General features: G+C 40.4%; 1 protein-coding gene across 4 annotated transcripts in view; it reads right to left on the bottom strand.

Annotated features, from left to right (window-relative positions):
- Positions 1–19557, bottom strand: part of LOC113011595 (NACHT, LRR and PYD domains-containing protein 3-like) — a 604422-nt gene that overhangs the window by 70340 nt on the left and 514525 nt on the right. For 2 of the 4 annotated variants that reach the window (XM_080296957.1, XM_080296955.1), the window contains exon 8: positions 17719–19261. The exons of the other annotated variants lie outside the window; for them this stretch is intronic. In XM_080296957.1, coding sequence (XP_080153083.1) covers positions 17719–19261 — 1543 coding nt within the window. Of the gene's footprint in view, positions 1–17718; positions 19262–19557 lie in introns of those variants that run through there. 4 annotated transcript variants of the gene reach the window in all.

Below are 19557 nucleotides of genomic sequence, written 5' to 3'. Positions count from 1 at the left end.
TCGGCTATGCGAGAGGAAACGCTGCCAGGTCTCTAGCAGCAAGGAGTAGGCAAGAGAAGCCATGTTCAGAAGAACAGTTCATTTTCTACAGTGTTCCATTCATGTTCAGAAGAAGGTTATAGAACTGTTAATACAGACATTTCAATCTAAATACTGCAGATATAGAAGACTGAAAGAAACACACAAGTTCACTGACTAAAAATATCTTATTATTATTTTATTTATGTATTACAGATTGATTTATTTTCTTATTAATTCTTAATTTGTTTATTTATTTTTCATATTTTGTGTTAAAAAATAAAAATAAAGAGATTTGAGAAGATTGGAATTTTTTAACCATGCCTTTCTTGTGGAAAACCTAATGCGGCCCAGCCTCACCCAGACTCTGCCTGCAGCGGCCCCCAGCTAAATTGAGTTTGAGACCCCTGTCCTACACCATAAATCAGTAAGAGAGGGTACGACCTCTCTCACGGCCCCAAGTGGTGTGTGCATGCCAGAGCACTCTGGAAGGCACACAAAGTCTTTACAGACTACTCAGGATCAAACCTCTATCATCATGCAATCAATTATACAACTCTAAGCATATATGAGTAAATATTTCTAAGCATCAATCAACAATATAAACCTTACAGCTGGTTTTAATAACAGAATTCATTTGTTTCTCAAATGAGAAAGAGCTATCGAGAAACACTCCTAAATCTTTAGTTCTGAACTTTTCCAGTGGGCCAAGGTCAACATTATTAGATAATGCTAATTCTTTTCCCTTACATTATAACAATGTGAGGAGTTAATGCTAAGTATACTGCCATTAGCGGCTAATTCTAATTAGGGGTGAATAATTATTAGTAGCTAATGCTAATATCGTTTTCTCTTCCCTTTTAACAATGTGAACAACTAGTGCTAGGTAGGCTGATGCTAGCAGCTAATGCTAATTTGACGTGAATTAGCATTATATTAGTGAGGAGTTAATGCTAAGTAGGCTGCCATTAGTGGCTAATGCTAATTTTAGATGAAAAAGCATTAGCAGCTGATGCTCATATTGTTTTCCTTTGCTTTGTAAGAACGACAGCAGCTAATGATACGAAGTCTACCATTATTAACAATTGTTAATTTGATGTAAATTAGCATTATCTGATAATGGTAACCCTTTTCCCCTGCATTATAACTATGTCAGGAGTTAATGCTAACTAGGCTTCCATTAGGGGCTAACTCTAATTAGGTGAATAATTATTAGCAGCTAATGCTAATATTGTTTTCCCTTTTAACAATGTGAGCAGCTAATTCTAGTTTGATGTGAATTAGCATTATATTAGTGAGCAGTTAATGCTAAGTAGGCTGCCATTATTAACTAATGCTACTTTGACGTGAATTAGCATTATGTGCTAATACTAATACTGTTTTCCCTTACTTTTTAACAATGTGAGCGGCTAATTCTAAGTACGCTCTTGTAAATAGCTAATTCTAATTTAGTGTGAATTAGCATTATTCAATAATGCTAACACTGTTTTCTCTTACTTATTAAAAATGATAGTAGCTAATACTAATACTCTTTTCCGTTGGGTAACAACGATGTGAGGAGTTAATGCTAAGTAGGCTGCTTTTAGAGGCTTATTCTAATTAGGGCTGAATAATTATTAGTAGCTAATGCTAATACCGTTTTCTCTTTCCTTATAACAATATGAGCAGCTAATGCTAATTTGATGTGAATTAGCATTATATTAGTGAGGAGTTAATGCTAAGTAGGCTACCATTAGCAGCTAAAGCTAATTTGAGGTGAATAAGCATTAGTAGCTAACGCTAATACCCTTTTCTCTTGTGTTATAATGATGTGAGACGTTAATGCTAAATAGGCTTCCATGAGTGACTCCTTTCCCTTGCATTATAAAGATGTGAACAGTTTATGCTAAGTAAGCTGCCATTAGCAGCTAATGCTAATACTGTTTTCCCTTTCTTTATACAACTTGAGCAGCTATTGCTAAGTAGGCCACTTTTCTCTGCTAAAGATTTCTGTGACCATGATAGAAACTCTGATAAGCTAATGCTGCTAAGCTAATGCTGTTTATGGGCCCTGTTAGAATCAATATTTCATTCTCATTCTGTTGTTTGAGAACAATAACAGAAAAATGTGCACTTCAGAACAAATTTATTGTGAATTCAGCTGTGAATGTACAGTTTGTCATTATTTAAGCTTCCATTTCCAAATGTTAGCTGACACTTTATTAGGTACACTGGTATCTATATCAGGTACACCTGTGACCTAAATGTTCCTGCAAACAGACTCCTTGGAGACCCCTACATAAATATCCATGAACTATCCAGCTAGACTAGTGTGTCTGACCCTGAAAATATTCCTGCATGTGTGATTGTTCATGTATCATCTGCAGGAAACAAACAGGAAGTGAGTGAAAGACACGGGAAATGTTTCCAGCTCTTCCTCCTCTATCAGATTTTCTCTCCATACCTGAGAGTGTCCAGTCTCCAGCCTGGATCCTTCAGTCCAGCCGACAGCAGCTTCATTCCTGAGTCACCTGGATGATTGTAGCTCAGGTCCAGCTCTCTCAGATGGGAGGGGTTGGAGCTCAGAGCTGAGGCCAGAGAAGTACAGCCTTCCTCTGTGATCAGACATCCTGACAGACTGCAAACACACAAAACAACAATCTATCTGTCAACAGTTGTTTTCTCTTTGTCACAATAACATCTATCCATTTACATCCATTCAATGTAACTTTATTTATAAGTGACAATACCCAACAGACAACAACAGTCATCTGAAGCTGTTTAACAGTGTAAGGTGACCGCCTCCACTGTGAGCAGCACTTGGTGATGGTGGGAAGAAGAACTCCCTTTGACACAAAGATCCTCCCAGTGAAAACAGGCTCCAGGAGGAGCATCTACCATGACTGGTTGCAGGGTGAGGGGAAAGAGAAGAGATGAGCTCAGAGAGACAAGAACAAAACAGAGAGACAAAAGTTAAGGACATGCAGTAGTGACATATAAAAGCATCAGGAGTGAAAAGAGGGGAGAAGAAAGCAGAGCATTATGGGAAGTCCACCAACAGCCTGAGCCTATAGCAGCATAACTAAGGGATGGTTCAGGGTCACCTGATCCAGCTCGAACTATAAGCTTTATCAAAAAGGAAAGTTTGAAGCTGATCTTCAAAGTAGAGAGGGTGTCTGTCTCCTGAACTCAAACTGGGAGCTGCTGCCACACCCAGTCCAACATAGCCAGGCTTTCTTTGCTGCTTTGACAAAACCTCAAATCCCAGTCAGAGATGATGAGCATCATCACAGTGATGATCATTTCTCTGTAACCCAGGCTTTCTGCTTCAGGATCTGTGCACACTCACAGAACAAGGAGACCTTTAAACATCATTTCACTAACTGGATGGACTGAGCTCAGCCTACAGATGAACTGGTGCCAGAGATCATAAAGAACATCAAACAGTCAAATTCAACACTTTAATGGAAATATGAGATTAATGCTGCAGACAATCATGAAGCTGCTGAATTCATGAACATCAAGAATGCAGCGAGTGGTAAAATAAAGATTTGACCTCAGTGTGCTCAGTGTTCCTGTCTATTCCTAACATATTCCTAACATGATAGCTGCACTTTAGAGCTCTAAAACTGGAACTGACACATGTTTAAACTCTACATGTTACTCAGTACATTCAGTTCTGACACTCGCCCACAGTCCAACAAAGGAAACATGGAGATCACATCAGTTTGTCACCAAAGTCTAATTATTAGGGCAACTTAACCTGTTATAATCTCGTTAACTCATTAACTGATTAACGTCAGCAATTATTTTAATCACAGTTTTTAAAATCATGATTATTGTGAAAGTGCTCACTGGCTCTGAATATAAAAGCCATGGGTCACAGGAGGGATGTTGATCAGTGCTGGCTTGAAATGGGCGTCATTATGCATCTCAGCCAATGGGAGCATTGAGGGTGGGCCTAATACTACTGCAGCGCTCACATGACCCAGGACAGAAAGAAAGGGGCGGGGACAGAAACATGGAGACAGGTACAGATCTTTGACATGTTCATTTTAAACTGTTCCAGGAGGCAGTGTTGATACAACTAAAGTTATCTGTTGTTGAAGAAGTCGGTCTGAGGAACGTTCTTAGGATCAACAAATGACGGCATGTATGAGCCTCAAGACGCAGCATCACAAGAAGAACACATGAGCTGTAGAAAAAGGAGAGACTACGAAAGCCACGGCGTTACAACGTGAACATGCTTGATCAGAGTGTGATTGTGAACAGGAGGAAGACTCAGCTGAGAACAGTGTGGTGGATACAGAGCAGAGCCCACCATCAGTACAGAGGCCTGTCCATTAGAGTGCTGCTCCAACATGCAGCACATGTACTTGGCCACAGCTGCAACATCTGTACCTGTGAAAGCTTCTTCTCTGTTGCTGCTCATATTGTGCAGAAGAAGAGAGTTTCTTTATCATCAGAAAATGTCAATGAGCTTGTGAGTCTTAGCAGCTGGCTCGGTGCAGAGGAGGAAGAACATGTCAGTCAGAGGAAGATAAATGCAGTTCATGTTGTCAACTCAACCTGGACTGTTGAAAGAGTTTTTCTTTGTCTGGTTTCTGACTGAGATTCTCCAAAGGAAATCCAGCACAAACACACACTTCACACACTCAAAGTCCTGCACAGTAAATGAGCTGATGAGCGTTTGTGCTGCTGCCTGATAACAGAACAATAGTTCTGCTGCTTCCTGTTCTGCAAACACACATTTATAAATGTTCACTTGCTGTTGATCAAAGGTATGTTGGTGGCTCTGGACGCTGAGGGAACTTTGTAAAAAACTAGATCAAATGTTAACGTCCTGGCAGAGGCAAAGAACTTTGATTTGATATTTGATTAGATTCATGTTTCAGCTCAGACTGACAGAAATATTTGAACTGCTGCTGTGTTAAAGGGAACACTGCTGTTAGAAAGCACCTGATCTGTTTCTGCACACTGAATGTTGCACTTCTCATACTGCAGTACTATTAAAATAAGTACACAATGCACTGCTTTTGAACTCATGATTGAATGTTGCTGTAACAAAGCCATTAATGTGATTCAAAGTGTTCATGGTTTCCCAGCACAACAAATGATTGCACAAGTGTGACTGATCCACTTTCTAATGTGTGTGTAGCCCACACTGTGTGTCACTGTGTCACAGGTGAGTCTGTGTGTCCAGGTTCTATGAGGACAACAGGATATAGTGACTGAGTCCAGCAGCTTAAAGTCTGACTCCATCCTCCATTTAAATAACTCACAGCAACAACTGAATAGCTTTGCCTTTGTGTAGCTGACACTTCATTTTAATGTCCTTCTATTCTGGTTCATCTGGTCTCAGTTTCTATAAGCACACAGGTTTCATCAGGACTCTATGACCTCAGTAATCTTTGCTGGGCCTTAATGCTCTGAACAAAGCTGCACAGCACAAGACTAAATAGAAATGAATCAGTCTTTCATTCTCACTGCTGTTTGACTTCAGCTCTCAATGTCCCACCATAACCCATGGAAAGAATTACTGTCCATCCAGGCTGCTGAACATGAAGCTGATGAAGGTGGAGTATTGTGAGGGCTGATGGAGATGATGATGAGGAATCCAGGAGCAGTGGGTGGATGGCAGCATCAGCATGAAGGACCAGTGTGAGAACACATCATCATCCACAAAGGAAACCAGTCTGAGTGTCTGACGCTCTTGTTAGAAAGACGCAGTCCCAGCAGTTAGCTTGTCTGCTAGTTAGCTGAGAGCTAGCTCACTTGTACATTGAATACCAAACTGTGTAAACCAGGGGTGTCAAACATATGGCCCGTGGGCCAAATCCAGCCCTTGAGATAATTTCATATGTCAAATATTGATGAATTTTCAGGCTTGCTGATAATCAATGTGAGCACGGCTGAGATGTTATTCTGATGAGCAAACCATGTGGCCAAACACTTTAAGAGACAGACTGGGATCATACCATTATGTGAAAGAGGACGGAAATGTCCCATAGACAGCAAGGGTAGTGGTAGAGACCAGTACACAGAGAAATGGGAGCTGTATTGAAATGCAAGCGTGTCAGGAAAGAGTGAAAAGGCAAAATGAGCAGCATCTGGCTGCATTTCAGTGATATTGGAGACCACAAAGCTGAGTGCAACATTTATACAGGAGATATACAGGAGACGCTGAGAGCAGAACTGATAAAATTAGGAGCTGGCTAAAGTGAGACCCACTTTTATTTCCACCCATTTTCCATTGTGGAGGACAAAAGGTTTCAAACTGGTCCAGGTCTTAAACCTCACGTGTTCTTCCTAATAGCAGTAAATGGATAGAAATAAGGCTTTTATGAAAACACTGAATAAAACTGTTAAAAACCTCGTTATGGCCATTCATGCTGTACAAAGTAATTAGACATGTGTGGTATCTACAGAAACGTCAGAATCTCAGCTAAAAGTTCACAAAACCATCTCAACAACCACCAAACAGCTGAAACAGCAAGTGAACAGATCACACAAAAAAGATGTAAACACAAATCCCCCTGATCATCTGTTTTTTAAACATGAAGCGTCGTTTTGGACGTTCATTTACTGCTGGTTCAGTGAATTTTGGTTGGACAGTGATGAAACCTGCAGCCTCAGAATCTGTGAGAAGTCTGCTTTCAGCTCGCAACAGCATTGTTGTGTTGTGTGTTCTGAAAACTCATCACTGTTTCACCATCATGTTTCTACTTAGACAATAACAAAGGAAGCAGTTCCCAGGAACTACTTCCTGTCTTGTTAACATAAGAGTACGTTGCCCTTCAAAACACCTCCACTTCTCCTCTTATTAGAGGGCTGCCTTATTATTAATCTGCTAATTCTGTCAGTTGATGAAAGAAAAATGCTTGATCTCACCTGAGAGTTTCCAGTGTACAGCGTGGACTCTTCAGTCCTTCAGACAGAAGCTTCACGCCTGAATCCTTCAGGTTACTGTTACTCAGGTCCAGCTGTCTCAGATTAGAGGTCTGAGAGCTGAGACCTGAGGCCAGAGCTTCACAGCTTCTCTCTGACAGGTCACAGTGACTCAGTCTGAAAAATAACAGATAAACAATTACAAAAATAAAACACTTATGTTGAAGTGTAATGAGATACTATTATATTTAGCAATATTTCATCTTGTTTTGTCAGGAAACTGAGCACTGATGCAGAGCAACATGTGGAGAGAATCAGAGGAGAAGAAGTGAAGAGAGAACAGCAGTAAAACAACACTGAATTGTTCAGTGTGCTTTTGATATCAACAGAATGTGTCAAATGTCTTTATTTTGTATTTGTTTTAGTAGAATTGATGATTATCACTTAGATAACAACCACAGGCCAGGTCTAAATTGCACTTTGGTGACAGTTACACCCAGAAATATTTCAGAAACGTGGACAATTTGTGCTCCATTGTATTCAGTATTGAACAAACTGAGTACCGATGACCACTTAATATTTTTGATATGTTATTTGAGTTGTTCCACCTGATCTGTGTTAACTAGAATAAACATTTAAAAGCTAAAGCTATGATCACATATGTACTTACAGAGCTTTGTTGGAGGCTTTGACCACTGGCAGCAGCCTCAGAAGAGCCTTTTTAAAGGCTCATGTTCTCACTTAGATCACTTTATAGCTGTATATCTCAAATTTCTGTAAAGTTATTTATTTCATATTCTGTATAGTTTTTCATATTTATATCCTGTTCATAGCCTGTACATAGCTTTTACTCACTACAGCCTGTACATACTTAGTTATAGAATATTCACAACATACTTCATACCGTGTACATTATAACATACCATAATAGACCCATTTCTGTAATATACTTACATATCTATACTATTGCTAATATATATTGTAATATACCTATATCACTAAAGCACTTCTGGATGGATGCAAACTGCATTTCGTTGCCCTGTACCTGTGCATGTGCAATGACAATAAAGTTGAATTCTATTCTAATTCTATTCTATTTATTTCTACTTACATTTCATTCTGGGAAAAATGGGGATTACTTTGAAAACAGGAAGTATTTTTCCCAAAAATCAGCCCTGGATTAGTAAATCACTCCAACATGTTCTCAGGCAGAAGAAGCTGTCTTGTTATGAGGGAGAGAAGAAAAGCAGCTAAAATCAGGTGTAAAAGTAAAGCAGAGGATGAGCTGAATAAAGGACACTCAAGGCTGGCTTGGAAAGGAATGAAGTCCATGGTGGGGATGCAGAACAAGGAGCAAAGATGAATGTGATGCTGAATCAGCAGAAGACTTGGACTCATTGGATTCCAGCTTCTTTTTTTTTATTGACATTTTAGAATCACTATACAATACCATCAACTTCAGCTATCTTTCAGTACATATATTTTTTTTTTCTATATTTAAACAACTAAAATATCCATACAATAAGAATGAAAGAAGAAGAAGAAAAGAAAAAGAAGCAAAACAGGAAACAACATAAATAAAAAATACATAAGGAAAAAGAAAAAGGAAAGAAAAATAAATAAATAAATATAGGGAGTGTGTTTTTGTTTCCATTAATGTAACTAATTTTTCCTCTAGTCTTCTAGTAGTTAACAAAGTCAAAATCTAATGCAAAAGCAAAAACTAATTAGTCTGCCTTCCTCCATTACCATACATAAAGCTGTTAATCCTTTATATGTCCAATCTTTGAATCTGGTGTCCAATTTATTTGGAGCAAAATGTGTGTCATATGCACACCACTTAAGAACTGCTATATCCTCTTCTAGTTTATATTCTTTTATTACTGTTTCCCAAATTTTAAAAGTCAACTTGATCCATGGATTTTCAATAGTTTTTATTAAATTTTGCAAGCTTCTGTCTGCTATAATAGCTTATATGGGGATGGAGGTCAGACTCTCCTCAATAACTTTCCATTGAGCGTCATATGAAGGATTACATCAGCATATCATAGGCCTTAATTGTGCTGCCCAATAATATTCCCTAAGAGAAGGTAAGCCCCACCCCCTTTTCCTTTGTTAAGTTGTAGGGTTTTAAATCTAATTCGGGGCCTTTTTCCTTGCCATATGTATCTTGACAAAATTTTATCCCATTCATTAAACTGTTTCTGGTTAATTTCTATTGGTAATGTTTGAAATAAATATAATAATTTAGGAAGAATATTAATTTTAATTGAGTCTATTCTCGAATAAAAACTTAAATATGGAATTAGATTCCATCTCGCTATATGTTCCTTAATTTTTTTTGTATTGGTAAATAATTTCGTTCTAATAGTTCTGTAAGATCCTTAGGTATTATGACTCCTAGATATTTAAAAAGTACTCTGTTTGCCATGCTAATTGATACTTATTTTTAATTTCTTCTGATGGAATATAGTTGTACTTAAGCAATTGTGTTTCACTCATATTAACCCTATATCCAGATAGTCGACCAAAGTATTCAAATGATTGCATTAATTTAGGTAAAGAGTTTGATGGTTGACCCAAAAATATTAAAATATCATCTGCATAGCAGGCTAATTTATGCTCCTTTTCATGGATATTAATACCTTCTACTTCTTTATTTTGTCTTATATATTGAGCCAATGGTTCCAGATATAACGCAAATAATAATGGTGAGCACGCACAGCCCTGCCTTGTTCCTCTTTGCTGCTTAATACTATTTGATAGGTAGCCATTAATTTTAATCCTTGCCGTAGGGTTATCATAAAGTGCCTGTATTGTCTTAATTATATATTCGTGAAAGCCAAATGTATGCAAGACTCGGTAAAGAAAGTTCCAATTAACTGAATCGAATGATTTTTCTGCATCGATACTGATTACCATTGCTTCTATTTTATTCTTTTGAATATGATTAATAATTTGTAATGTCCGTCGTACATTATCTTGTATTTGGCGCTCTCGAATAAAACCTGTTTGATCATTATGAATTAGATTAGGTAAGAACTTTTCTAATCGTCGAGCCATGATAGATGTAAACAGCTTGTAATCTGTATTAAGAACAGATATTGGTCTATATGACGCACATTCTAATTTATCCTTGTTTTCTTTTGGGATGGCAGAGATAATTGCTTCTTTGCAGCTAGAAGGTACTTGAGCCTTCTTTAGGATCCAATTCATTGTTAGAAGCATCACTGGTATTAATTCTTCTTTTAGCTCCTTGTACCATTCTGCCGTATATCCATCTGATCCTGGAGATTTATTTATTTTAACTTTACTTATTGCTATTCTTAGTTCCTTTTCTGTTATATCTTCAATCAAAGTTTTATTCTGTTCTTCATTCAGTACTGGTAAATCAAGAGAATCTAAAAAACTGTTAATTTCAACTATACTACTCTGTGTTATTAGCATACAGAGTCTTATAAAATGTTTCAAATGCACTCTGAACTTCTATTGGTTTATTTTTTATTAGTTTTGTCACTGGATGTTTAATTTTGTGAACTGTATTATCTGCTATTTTCTTTTTTAGTTTCCAGGCTAATACATTCTTTGCTTTTGATCCTCCCTCATAATACCTTTGTTTAAGAAACATTAATTTTTTTTAAATCTCATATGTGGTCAAATCATTTATTTCATTTCTTGTTTTCCTAATTTCCTCCAATATATCCTGAGATGTTTTTCTTTCATGCCTTTTCTCTAATTCTTATTTTGTAGCTCTTCTAATTTCTTATTTCTCATCTTTTTCTTATAAGAGGATATTGCTATAATTTTCCCTCTCAGGACAGCTTTTAAGGCATCCCACAGTATAGGACGAGACACCTCACCATTGTCATTAGTTTCCATATAGAAGTGAATCTCTTTCTTAATTTGTCCTTTAAAGTGAGGATCATTCAGTAAGCTTGAATTTAATTTCCAATTATTGAGTTTTGGTTGCACGTTTAAATCAACAGACAGGTATACTGGTGCATGATCGCTTAACTCTATTGTTCCAATTGCACAAGTGCTTATTTTATCTTTATTTTTCCCAAAAGTTATGAAATAATCTATTTGTTCTGTCCTCACTAAGCGTTGTCCTCGTGAACGTAGACTCAGCTATACAGACAGCTAAACACTCTCCTAATCAAAATCCAGGGAACAGGCCAATGTGTTGAGTTGGATGATTTAATAAGGAAAAAGTGTGAAACTGTTGACAAAACCAGAAATAAACCAATAAAAATGTTGCATCAACATACAGTATAACAAACACATATTCAAAAATATGAACGCAATATTTATCTGCTTAGTGAGTGCCCGAATAAAACATCAAATGAAATCACACTCATGATCAAAACGTTAAAGAAACCACATGGCAAGTGAGCTAGCTTAACCTTACTAGCTTAGGTTATATACATATTCAAATTAAATTCTAACTACAAACTATATCACGCCTTCACAACAAATAATAATGCACACAAGTTGTCTCAGTGATAACAAACAATATTACTCACAGATGATGCCGTTTATCAACTTGTGAAGGCATGGATGGCAACAGATTAACGGAGGTGAAACTGCCTCTGGCTAGATCTTACAGAGTAAAAAAAATACACAAAAACAACCACAAGAGGGCAAACTGCTGCAGAACAGAAAATGCCTAATGCCAGCACACTATTCTTGTGTATAACGAGTGCGGTGAGGAAAAATAAGTATAATCCCTTTGGTAGGGATGCAAGTCTCTCCATATATCAATTAGTCCCACCTCCTTCATCAATGTATTTATATTCTTAATTAATGTTTTAGTATTCTGTGCTTTTCTATTGGAAATATCTAGCTTTGGTTGTAGATGTATATTTAAATCTCCTCCGCAAATTAGGAAACCTACTGTCTCTGTTACCATCACATCTATAATTTTCTTAAAGAAATAAATATCGCTTCCAGGGGGTGCATATATATTTAACAACGTGACTGGGTTCCCCTCAATGTTTCCCCTTACCAACATATAACGTCCCTCTTTATCACTTATCTCAGATATTTTTTCAAAGAGTAATTTGCTTGATAACAGGATAGCCACTCCTCTCCTTCGTCCAGTTTTATAGGAAGAGGAGAAACTGTTGTATAACCCATTCTTTTCAGTTTTTCATGCTCCTTACAGTCTAGATGGGTTTCCTGTAGATACACTATTTGTACTTGTTCTTTCTTCATTTTAGTTAAAATTTTATTACGTTTAATTGGATTCGACAGGCCATTTACATTATATGATATGATTTTTACCTTATCTTTAAGCATACCCTTCCTATTTGAATATTATTAATGTAACAACGACATGTACCATCAGACCACTCCCTAAACATACATAAGCAAACATTAATATTAACATTAAAGCTGTATAAAACAACAGCTACAGAAATAAGCTTTATTTGGTCAAAGAAAAAAAAAAAAGACTTCCAACTGTGGGGTCCCCGATATGACCCTAAGTAAGCCCCGATAAAAGAGGGGGCTTCGAGGGGGGCCTCTCTCACCTCTATGTGAGACAGGGCCTTCCTTAGCCAGCAGGCCAATGTCCATTCTACTAATAGCATAGGTAGCACGTCCGCCTATTTTCAATTTCTGCATTGCCACTTCAGTATATTATTTCGAGATAAGAAGTCTTTACCACTGTATATGGCTATAGCTTGATTCCAGCTTTGATATCATTGATTTCAATGAAGAGCTTTGTGATTGTAGCAAAGGGCTGGTAGCTCTGAGAGTCCCACTGATGAGGAGTTTGTGAAGGATCGCAGTCATCTAAAGAGCTTAGAAAAAAAGGCATCTGGACTTCTTTAAGTTTTTTGAAGACGTTTCGCCTTTCACCTCTCATCCAAGAAGCTTCTTTATTTCTAGGGTCAAATGGTGGAGAGTCCCAGATTAGCCTGTGTACAAACAGACTTCAGCCATATGAGAGTGAGTGTGAGTGAATGAGAGCACACACAGGACACTCTGATCTCTGAATGTGTGTGACGCAGTGAAAAAGAGGATTGTACTGGATATACTGTGACTGACAAACAGAGTTTAAAGAGAAAGGTGTTTGGATTAAAATGGATTATGCTAAAGTGAACGTGCTAATGAAATCTGAACTGACTGAAATGTGAAGTGAAGATAATTCAGATGTAAAAGAGAGAGAAACTGATAATAAGGTGGGGCTGGAGATCAGTGAAGGGCATGTAAACACCTGATTGGTTGAGTAGATATCAGATCGACAGTTTCACAGTTTTCCCTGTGGATTATAACTTTAAGAAGATGTGACATTCATCAAGGAATCCTGCTCTCCAGATTATTTCCACGAACACTGAGCTGGATCACATCTACAGTGCTGGAAGTGCCCGTCTCACCACCAACCTCTCTGTGCACATTCACTTTTCAACCCTTTGTGAGACACTAAAGGTGTAAATCTGAGTATTTATCTATGTTAGTGCAAACACCTCTAATAGGTTGGTTTAGTCTTTCCAAGTCATATCTTCCCTTAGATCTGCGGTCCAGGCTCCTAAAATCATCCTAGTTTTACAAGCACTACAATCTAGAGGAGAGCTGCACTAACAGGTGTGACTGATGAGATCTGACCTGCAAGGATACTCATGTTTATGTGTATCAGGACAAGCAGGGAAGACCTGGACATCAACTCTGTCAGGCTGCCTGAGTCCTCTCACCCACATCAGCTCAGAACTCTGCATTATCTACTGAGTCAGACTCAGAGGATCAGGGATCAGAAGTTCTACAAAGAGTAGAACCAGACTTCCTGTATAGAGGTGTGTGGGCCTACTGATCCACAGTGTCAGCACAACTTTCACATCATATTCATCTCAGCACAACTAAAACATGTGACTGACCTCAGAGTTTCAAATCGACATCGTGGATTCTCCAGAAGAACACACAGCTGCTTCACTCCTGAATCCTGCAGGTTGTTGTAGGTTCCACTCAGGTCCAGCACTCTGGGATACGAGGGGTTGGACTTCAGCGCTGCTGCCAGATAATCACAGCTGATCTCTGACAAACCACAGTCCTTCAATCTGAATAAAAAATGAAAGATGTAAGTTTATTAGACAAAGTGTGAGCTTGAAATCATTCAGTGTTTCATCATCTGTTCAGAGCTGAAGAAGGTTCAGAATGTAGAAGTTTAGAAAATGGAAACTCCAAACAGCTGAAGCCAACAGGAAGCAGCTTCAAACAAACAAGAGAAAAAAATGAATTTTTCACATTGAAGTCGTACATTTATCATAAAGTTGTCAAGTTTTGCCGTGTGAAATAACAAAACTGAACAGGAATCCTCAGAGTTGAACCCTCTGCACAGAGGTTCAGGTTCCTCTTCAGGTCCCAAAGTGCAGAACAACAAGGTTTCAAACAGCTTCGTTCCAGCAGCATCAGCCACAGAAATGCAGAGATAATTCTTTGGATCTCTTGGTTGTGTTGTATGATGCTGTGTTTGCATATCTGGTGTCTGTGTTGCTTTGTGAGGACGGATCATTTACTGCAGCTCCAGATAAACAGAGCTGGACCTGAACCTGGTAGCTTCACTTAGAAGACACTTGTGACGGGAACGTCAGGTCAAAAAAGTGCCCCTCCGACAGACAAACCCATCTGTTCTCTGATTGGATAGTTACATTTGTGATTGACATGACATTGACCAATCAGATGAAAGGAAGAAAAATAGGGTCAAAATTCGTACTTGTAACTTGCAGGGGTTTTTTTTGGCTAAGTCCACACACAAATCTTTTTTACACATACAAATTTTTTTCACGCACACACAAATTCTTTTTACACACACACAAATCTTTTTTTACACACACACAAATCTTTTTTACACATACAAATTTTTTTCACGCACACACAAATTCTTTTTACACATACACACAAATCTTTTTTACACACACATAAATCTTTTTTACACATACAAAGTTTTTTTTCACGCACACACAAATTCTTTTTACACACACACAAATCTTTTTTACACACACACACAAATCTTTTTTACACACACACACAAATCTTTTTTACACACACACAAATCTTTTTTACACATACAAAGTTTTTTTCACGCACACACAAATCTTTTTCACGCACACACAAATTCTTTTTACACATACAAATCCTGATTTACAAGTACAAAATATTTATGACCACATTTTGAGCCCATACAAATGTTCTGCAGACGAGTCCATGCGCTCACAACAAAGCTCAGTGTGGACGACGCTGTGCACGCTCCAATGCTGATTGGTTAGAAAGTGGGCGGGAACAGGGAAGAGAGCGACAGCAGTGTTCAGCACAAACACGAAGGATCAAAGAAGAAGAACATGACAAGCTCAGATGGAGGCTGCAGTGGACACTTTTCATTGTTTTAACATTCGCTTTCACTTCAGCTTCACCAACAACAGCACAAGCAGAGCAGCCCACTGACTGCGTGGCCGTGACGGCGCCCCCTGGTGACTGTAAACCACTACAACATGTAGACGGCCGTCTGCTGCTCATTTCTTTGCCACCATCACAGGAGCTCTTTATCATGTTCTACACTCTCATTGGTTCTTTGTGTGCTTGTTTTTTACAACAGTAGTCATTGTGATTGTTCAAAGAAGACAGTCAGCTGTGACTAAATGTAGCTCCTACAGCAGTGATTGGAATAACTACTGAAGCTAATCCAGTATCAAAGCTCAGGAATCAGCAGCTCCCACCTCGTTTTCTTTGAACAACTATTTTTAGCTGCTGTGTTTTTGTGTTTCTGCGGACCTCAGACATCCTGCTGCTCTGGAGAACTGAAGCTCTAAAGGCTTCAGCCTTTATCTCCAAGAAACAAAGCTGATCATGGAGACCCAGCAGGTCAGCTGATCTGTGGACAGCACCAGCATCTTTAAGTAAGTCTGAGAGGTGAGCAGTCTTTGGAAGCCTTTACTGTCTGATAGTCTCAGAGCAGGATTTGGATCATTATTTGGCTTTTCTTCTATTATTATGTTTAGTTTCTGCTTCACAGATATTCTCTGAGATGTTCTCTGAAATGTTTCCCACTGTTGGACAAACTTTCACAGTTTCTTCATAAAGGAGATCTCCTGTGCAGTCCATCTGCCTCATAACTTTTGCACTGTCCACTTCCTGCTGTGACAAAACAAATTTCCCACGTGTGGGACTAATAAAGGTTATCTTATCTTATCTTATCTGTGATAATATGTTAAACACTGAATCATAATCATAATCAGAAAGAATCAGAAAGGGTTTATTGCCAAATGTTGAGCAGGTTTACAACATTAGGAAATTGCTGCGGTGCTTCAGTGCAAACATGCTGTCATAAAAAATATAAAAATAAGAATAAGAATTAAAAGTGCTAAGTACATAGATATATACATGATATATACATGAGTGCAGGTGGTGATCAGTGCCAAACATGGAATGATGCAGTGAACACAGCGTAGGGTCATGTGTTAGTGGCGGGGACAGTCATATGGTTATTGTTCATGAGTCCAACAGCAGAGGGGAAGAAACTGTTCTTATGGCGAGAGGTTCTGGTGCGAATGAACCGGAGCCTCCTGCCTGAGGGGAGCAGGTCAAACAGACTGTGTCCAGGGTGAGAAGGGTCAGCTGAGATCCGAGCTGCACGCCGCAGTGTCCTGGAGGTGTACAGGTCCTGCAGAGATGGGAGTCTGCAGCCAATCACCTTCTCAGCAGAGCGCACAACACGCTGCAGTCTCTGTTTGTCCCTGATAGTGGCTCCAGCGTACCACACGGTGATGGAGGAGGTGAGGATGGACTCGATGATTGCAGTGTAGAACTGCATCATCGTCCATGTTGGCAGGTTGAATTTCTTCAGCTGCCTCAGGAAGTACATCCTCTGCTGGGCTTTCTTGATGACGGAGGTGATGGTGGGTTCCCACTTCAGGTCCTGGGTGATGGTGGTACCCAGGAAGCGGAATGAGTCCACAGAGGTGATGGGGGTGTCAGACAGGATGATGGGGGGGAGTGGAGCTGTGTGCTTCCTGAAGTCCACAATAATCTCCACTGTCTTCTGGGCATTCAGCACCAGGTTGTTGTGGCTGCACCAGGACACCAGACGTTCAACCTCCCTCCTGTAGGCAGACTCATCCCCGTCAGAGATGAGTCCAATGACGGTGGTGTCATCTGCAAACTTGATTAGCTTGACAGACTGGAGGGTGGAGGTGCAGCAGTTGGTGTACAGGGAGAAGAGCAGAGGAGAAAGAACACAGCCCTGAGGGGAGCCGGTGCTGATGGTCCGGGAGTCCGAGACATTCTTTCCCAGCCTCACATGCTGCTTCCTGTCCGTCAGGAAGTCAGTGATCCACCGGCAGATGGGATCAGGCACATTCATCTGGGAAAGCTTGCCTCGGAGATGGTCTGGAAGGATTGTGTTGAAGGCAGAGCTGAAGTCCACAAACAGGATCCTGGCGTAGGTTCCTGGGGAGTCCAGATGCTGCAGGATGAAGTGTAGGGCCATGTTGATGGCGTCGTCTACAGACCTGTTGGCTCTGTATGCAAACTGCAGGGGATCCAGGAGGGGGGCCGTGAGGGTCCTGAGATGGGAGAGAACCAGGCGCTCAAATGACTTCATGACCACAGATGTCAGAGCCACGGGTCTGTAGTCATTTAGTCCAGTGATCCTAGGTTTCTTGGGGACAGGGATTATGGTAGAGGACTTGAAGCAGGCAGGCACATGACATGCCTGCAGTGAGGAGTTGAAAATGCCAGAAAACACTGGGGCCAGCTCGTTTGCACAGTGTCTGAGGGTGGCAGGAGACACGCCGTCTGGGTCAGGAGCTTTTCGAGCATTCAGACTCTTAAACTGCTTCCTCACATCTGCTTCATGAATATGAAGAGTTGTGGTGGGAGGAGGTGGTGTGAAATCCTCTTTTGTGTGGGGTGAGGGGAGGGGGGTGTTGTAGGTGAAGTGTTTGAAGGTGGTGATGGCTCTATGGAGGGGGGAGAGGTGGGGGAATTAGTGTCCAAAGTGCTTCTATTGTTGGGGCCGTTGGAGGTGTGAAGGCTGCCTGATGGCTCGTCAAAACGGCAGTAGAAGTCGTTGAGGGTGTTGGCTAAGAGCAAGTCGTCAGTGGAGTGGGGGGTTTTAGGCTTGTAGTTGGTGATATTCCTAAAACCTTTCCACACAGAGGCCGAGTCATTCTCTGAGATCTGCTGCTGCATCTTCTCAGAGTGCTGATGTTTAGCAATGTCCACTTCTTTAGTGAACCTGTACTTGGCCTCTCTGTAGCAGTCCCTGTCTCCGCTTCTGAACGCCTTACTCTTTTCCAGCCACAGCTTTTTGAGTTTAGGGGTAAACCAGGGTTTGTCATTGTTATAACTCACCCTGGTGCGTGATGGCACAATGCTGTCCTCACAGAAGTGGATATAGGAGGTGACAGTGTCCGTAAACTCGTCCAAGCTGTTAGAAGCAGCCTTCATTGTGTCCCAGTCTGTGGTCTCCAAACACGTGCGAAGCTCCTCCACAGCCTCGTTGCTCCACAGTTTTTTAGTCCTCACGACAGGTTTGGAGAGCTTCAGCCTCTGTCTGTACGCGGGGATTAGGTGGATCATGACGTGGTCAGAAAGTCCGAGTGAAGCGCGGGGCACCGCGCGATAGGCCCCGCTGATCGTGCTGTAACAGTGGTCTAATGTCCTCTCCTCTCTGGTCGGGCATTTAATATACTGCTTGTATTTCGGAAGCTCATGGCTCAGATTGGCTTTGTTAAAGTCCCCAAGAGCAATGATGAGAGAGTCCGGGTATGTCCGCTCCGTGTGGAGAATCTGCTCTGCGAGTGCGCACTGAGCTGCCTGCGCATCCGCGTCTGGTGGGATGTAAACAGCGGCCAGGATGAATGAAGCAAACTCCCGCGGAGAATAAAATGGTTTGCAGTGAATAAAAAGGTATTCCAGAGAGGAAGAGCAGTGCTGAGCAATCACTGTTACGTCTGTGCACCAGCCTCTATTAATGTAGAAGCAGACACCTCCACCTTTGGTCTTACCAGAGAGAGAGGCCTGCCGGTCCGCGCGCAGCAGATGAAAGCCCTCCAGCTTTAGCGTGCTGTCCGGGATGTTCTCACTGAGCCACGACTCCGTAAAACATAAGACACAGGAGGAGGCAAAGTCTCTGTTCATGCTTCTCATCAGGGCCAGTTCGTCTATCTTATTCCTGAGTGAGCGTACATTGGAAAGGAAGATCCCAGGAAGAGCAGTTCGCAGTCCACGTCTCCTCAGACGCACGAGTGCGCCGGCTCGCTTACCTCTCTTTCGACGTCTCACTTTCCTGGTCAGAGTCTGCAGTAAATCTGCCGCAGATGCGACAAATATTGGAAGAAAATCCACAGGTGTAGTAGTCCTGTAGTTAAGAAGCTCTTCTCTGGTGTAAGAATATCCAGAGGAGTGCCCAGACACAGAAGTTATGCACAGAATTATGATTCATATCTGAATGTACTGACTGTTAATTATTGATGAGAACATAATCAGTAAATATAAATATGTTTGAGTTTGGCTTTGATGAATCAGAATAAAAGTAATAAAATAATGATTTTAGAGACAGGCCGAACTCAGGCCAGCTGACAGCCTGTGTACAAACAGACTTCAGCCATATGAGAGTGAGTGTGAGTGAATGAGAGCACACACAGGACACTCTGATCTCTGAATGTGTGTGACGCA

The sequence above is a fragment of the Astatotilapia calliptera genome, chromosome 3, assembly GCF_964374335.1.
Source record: "Astatotilapia calliptera chromosome 3, fAstCal68.1, whole genome shotgun sequence".
Taxonomy (NCBI): Eukaryota; Metazoa; Chordata; class Actinopteri; order Cichliformes; family Cichlidae; genus Astatotilapia; species Astatotilapia calliptera.
The sequence above is the reverse complement of the archived record's forward strand: the minus strand, read 5'-3'. Positions and strand labels throughout refer to the sequence as shown.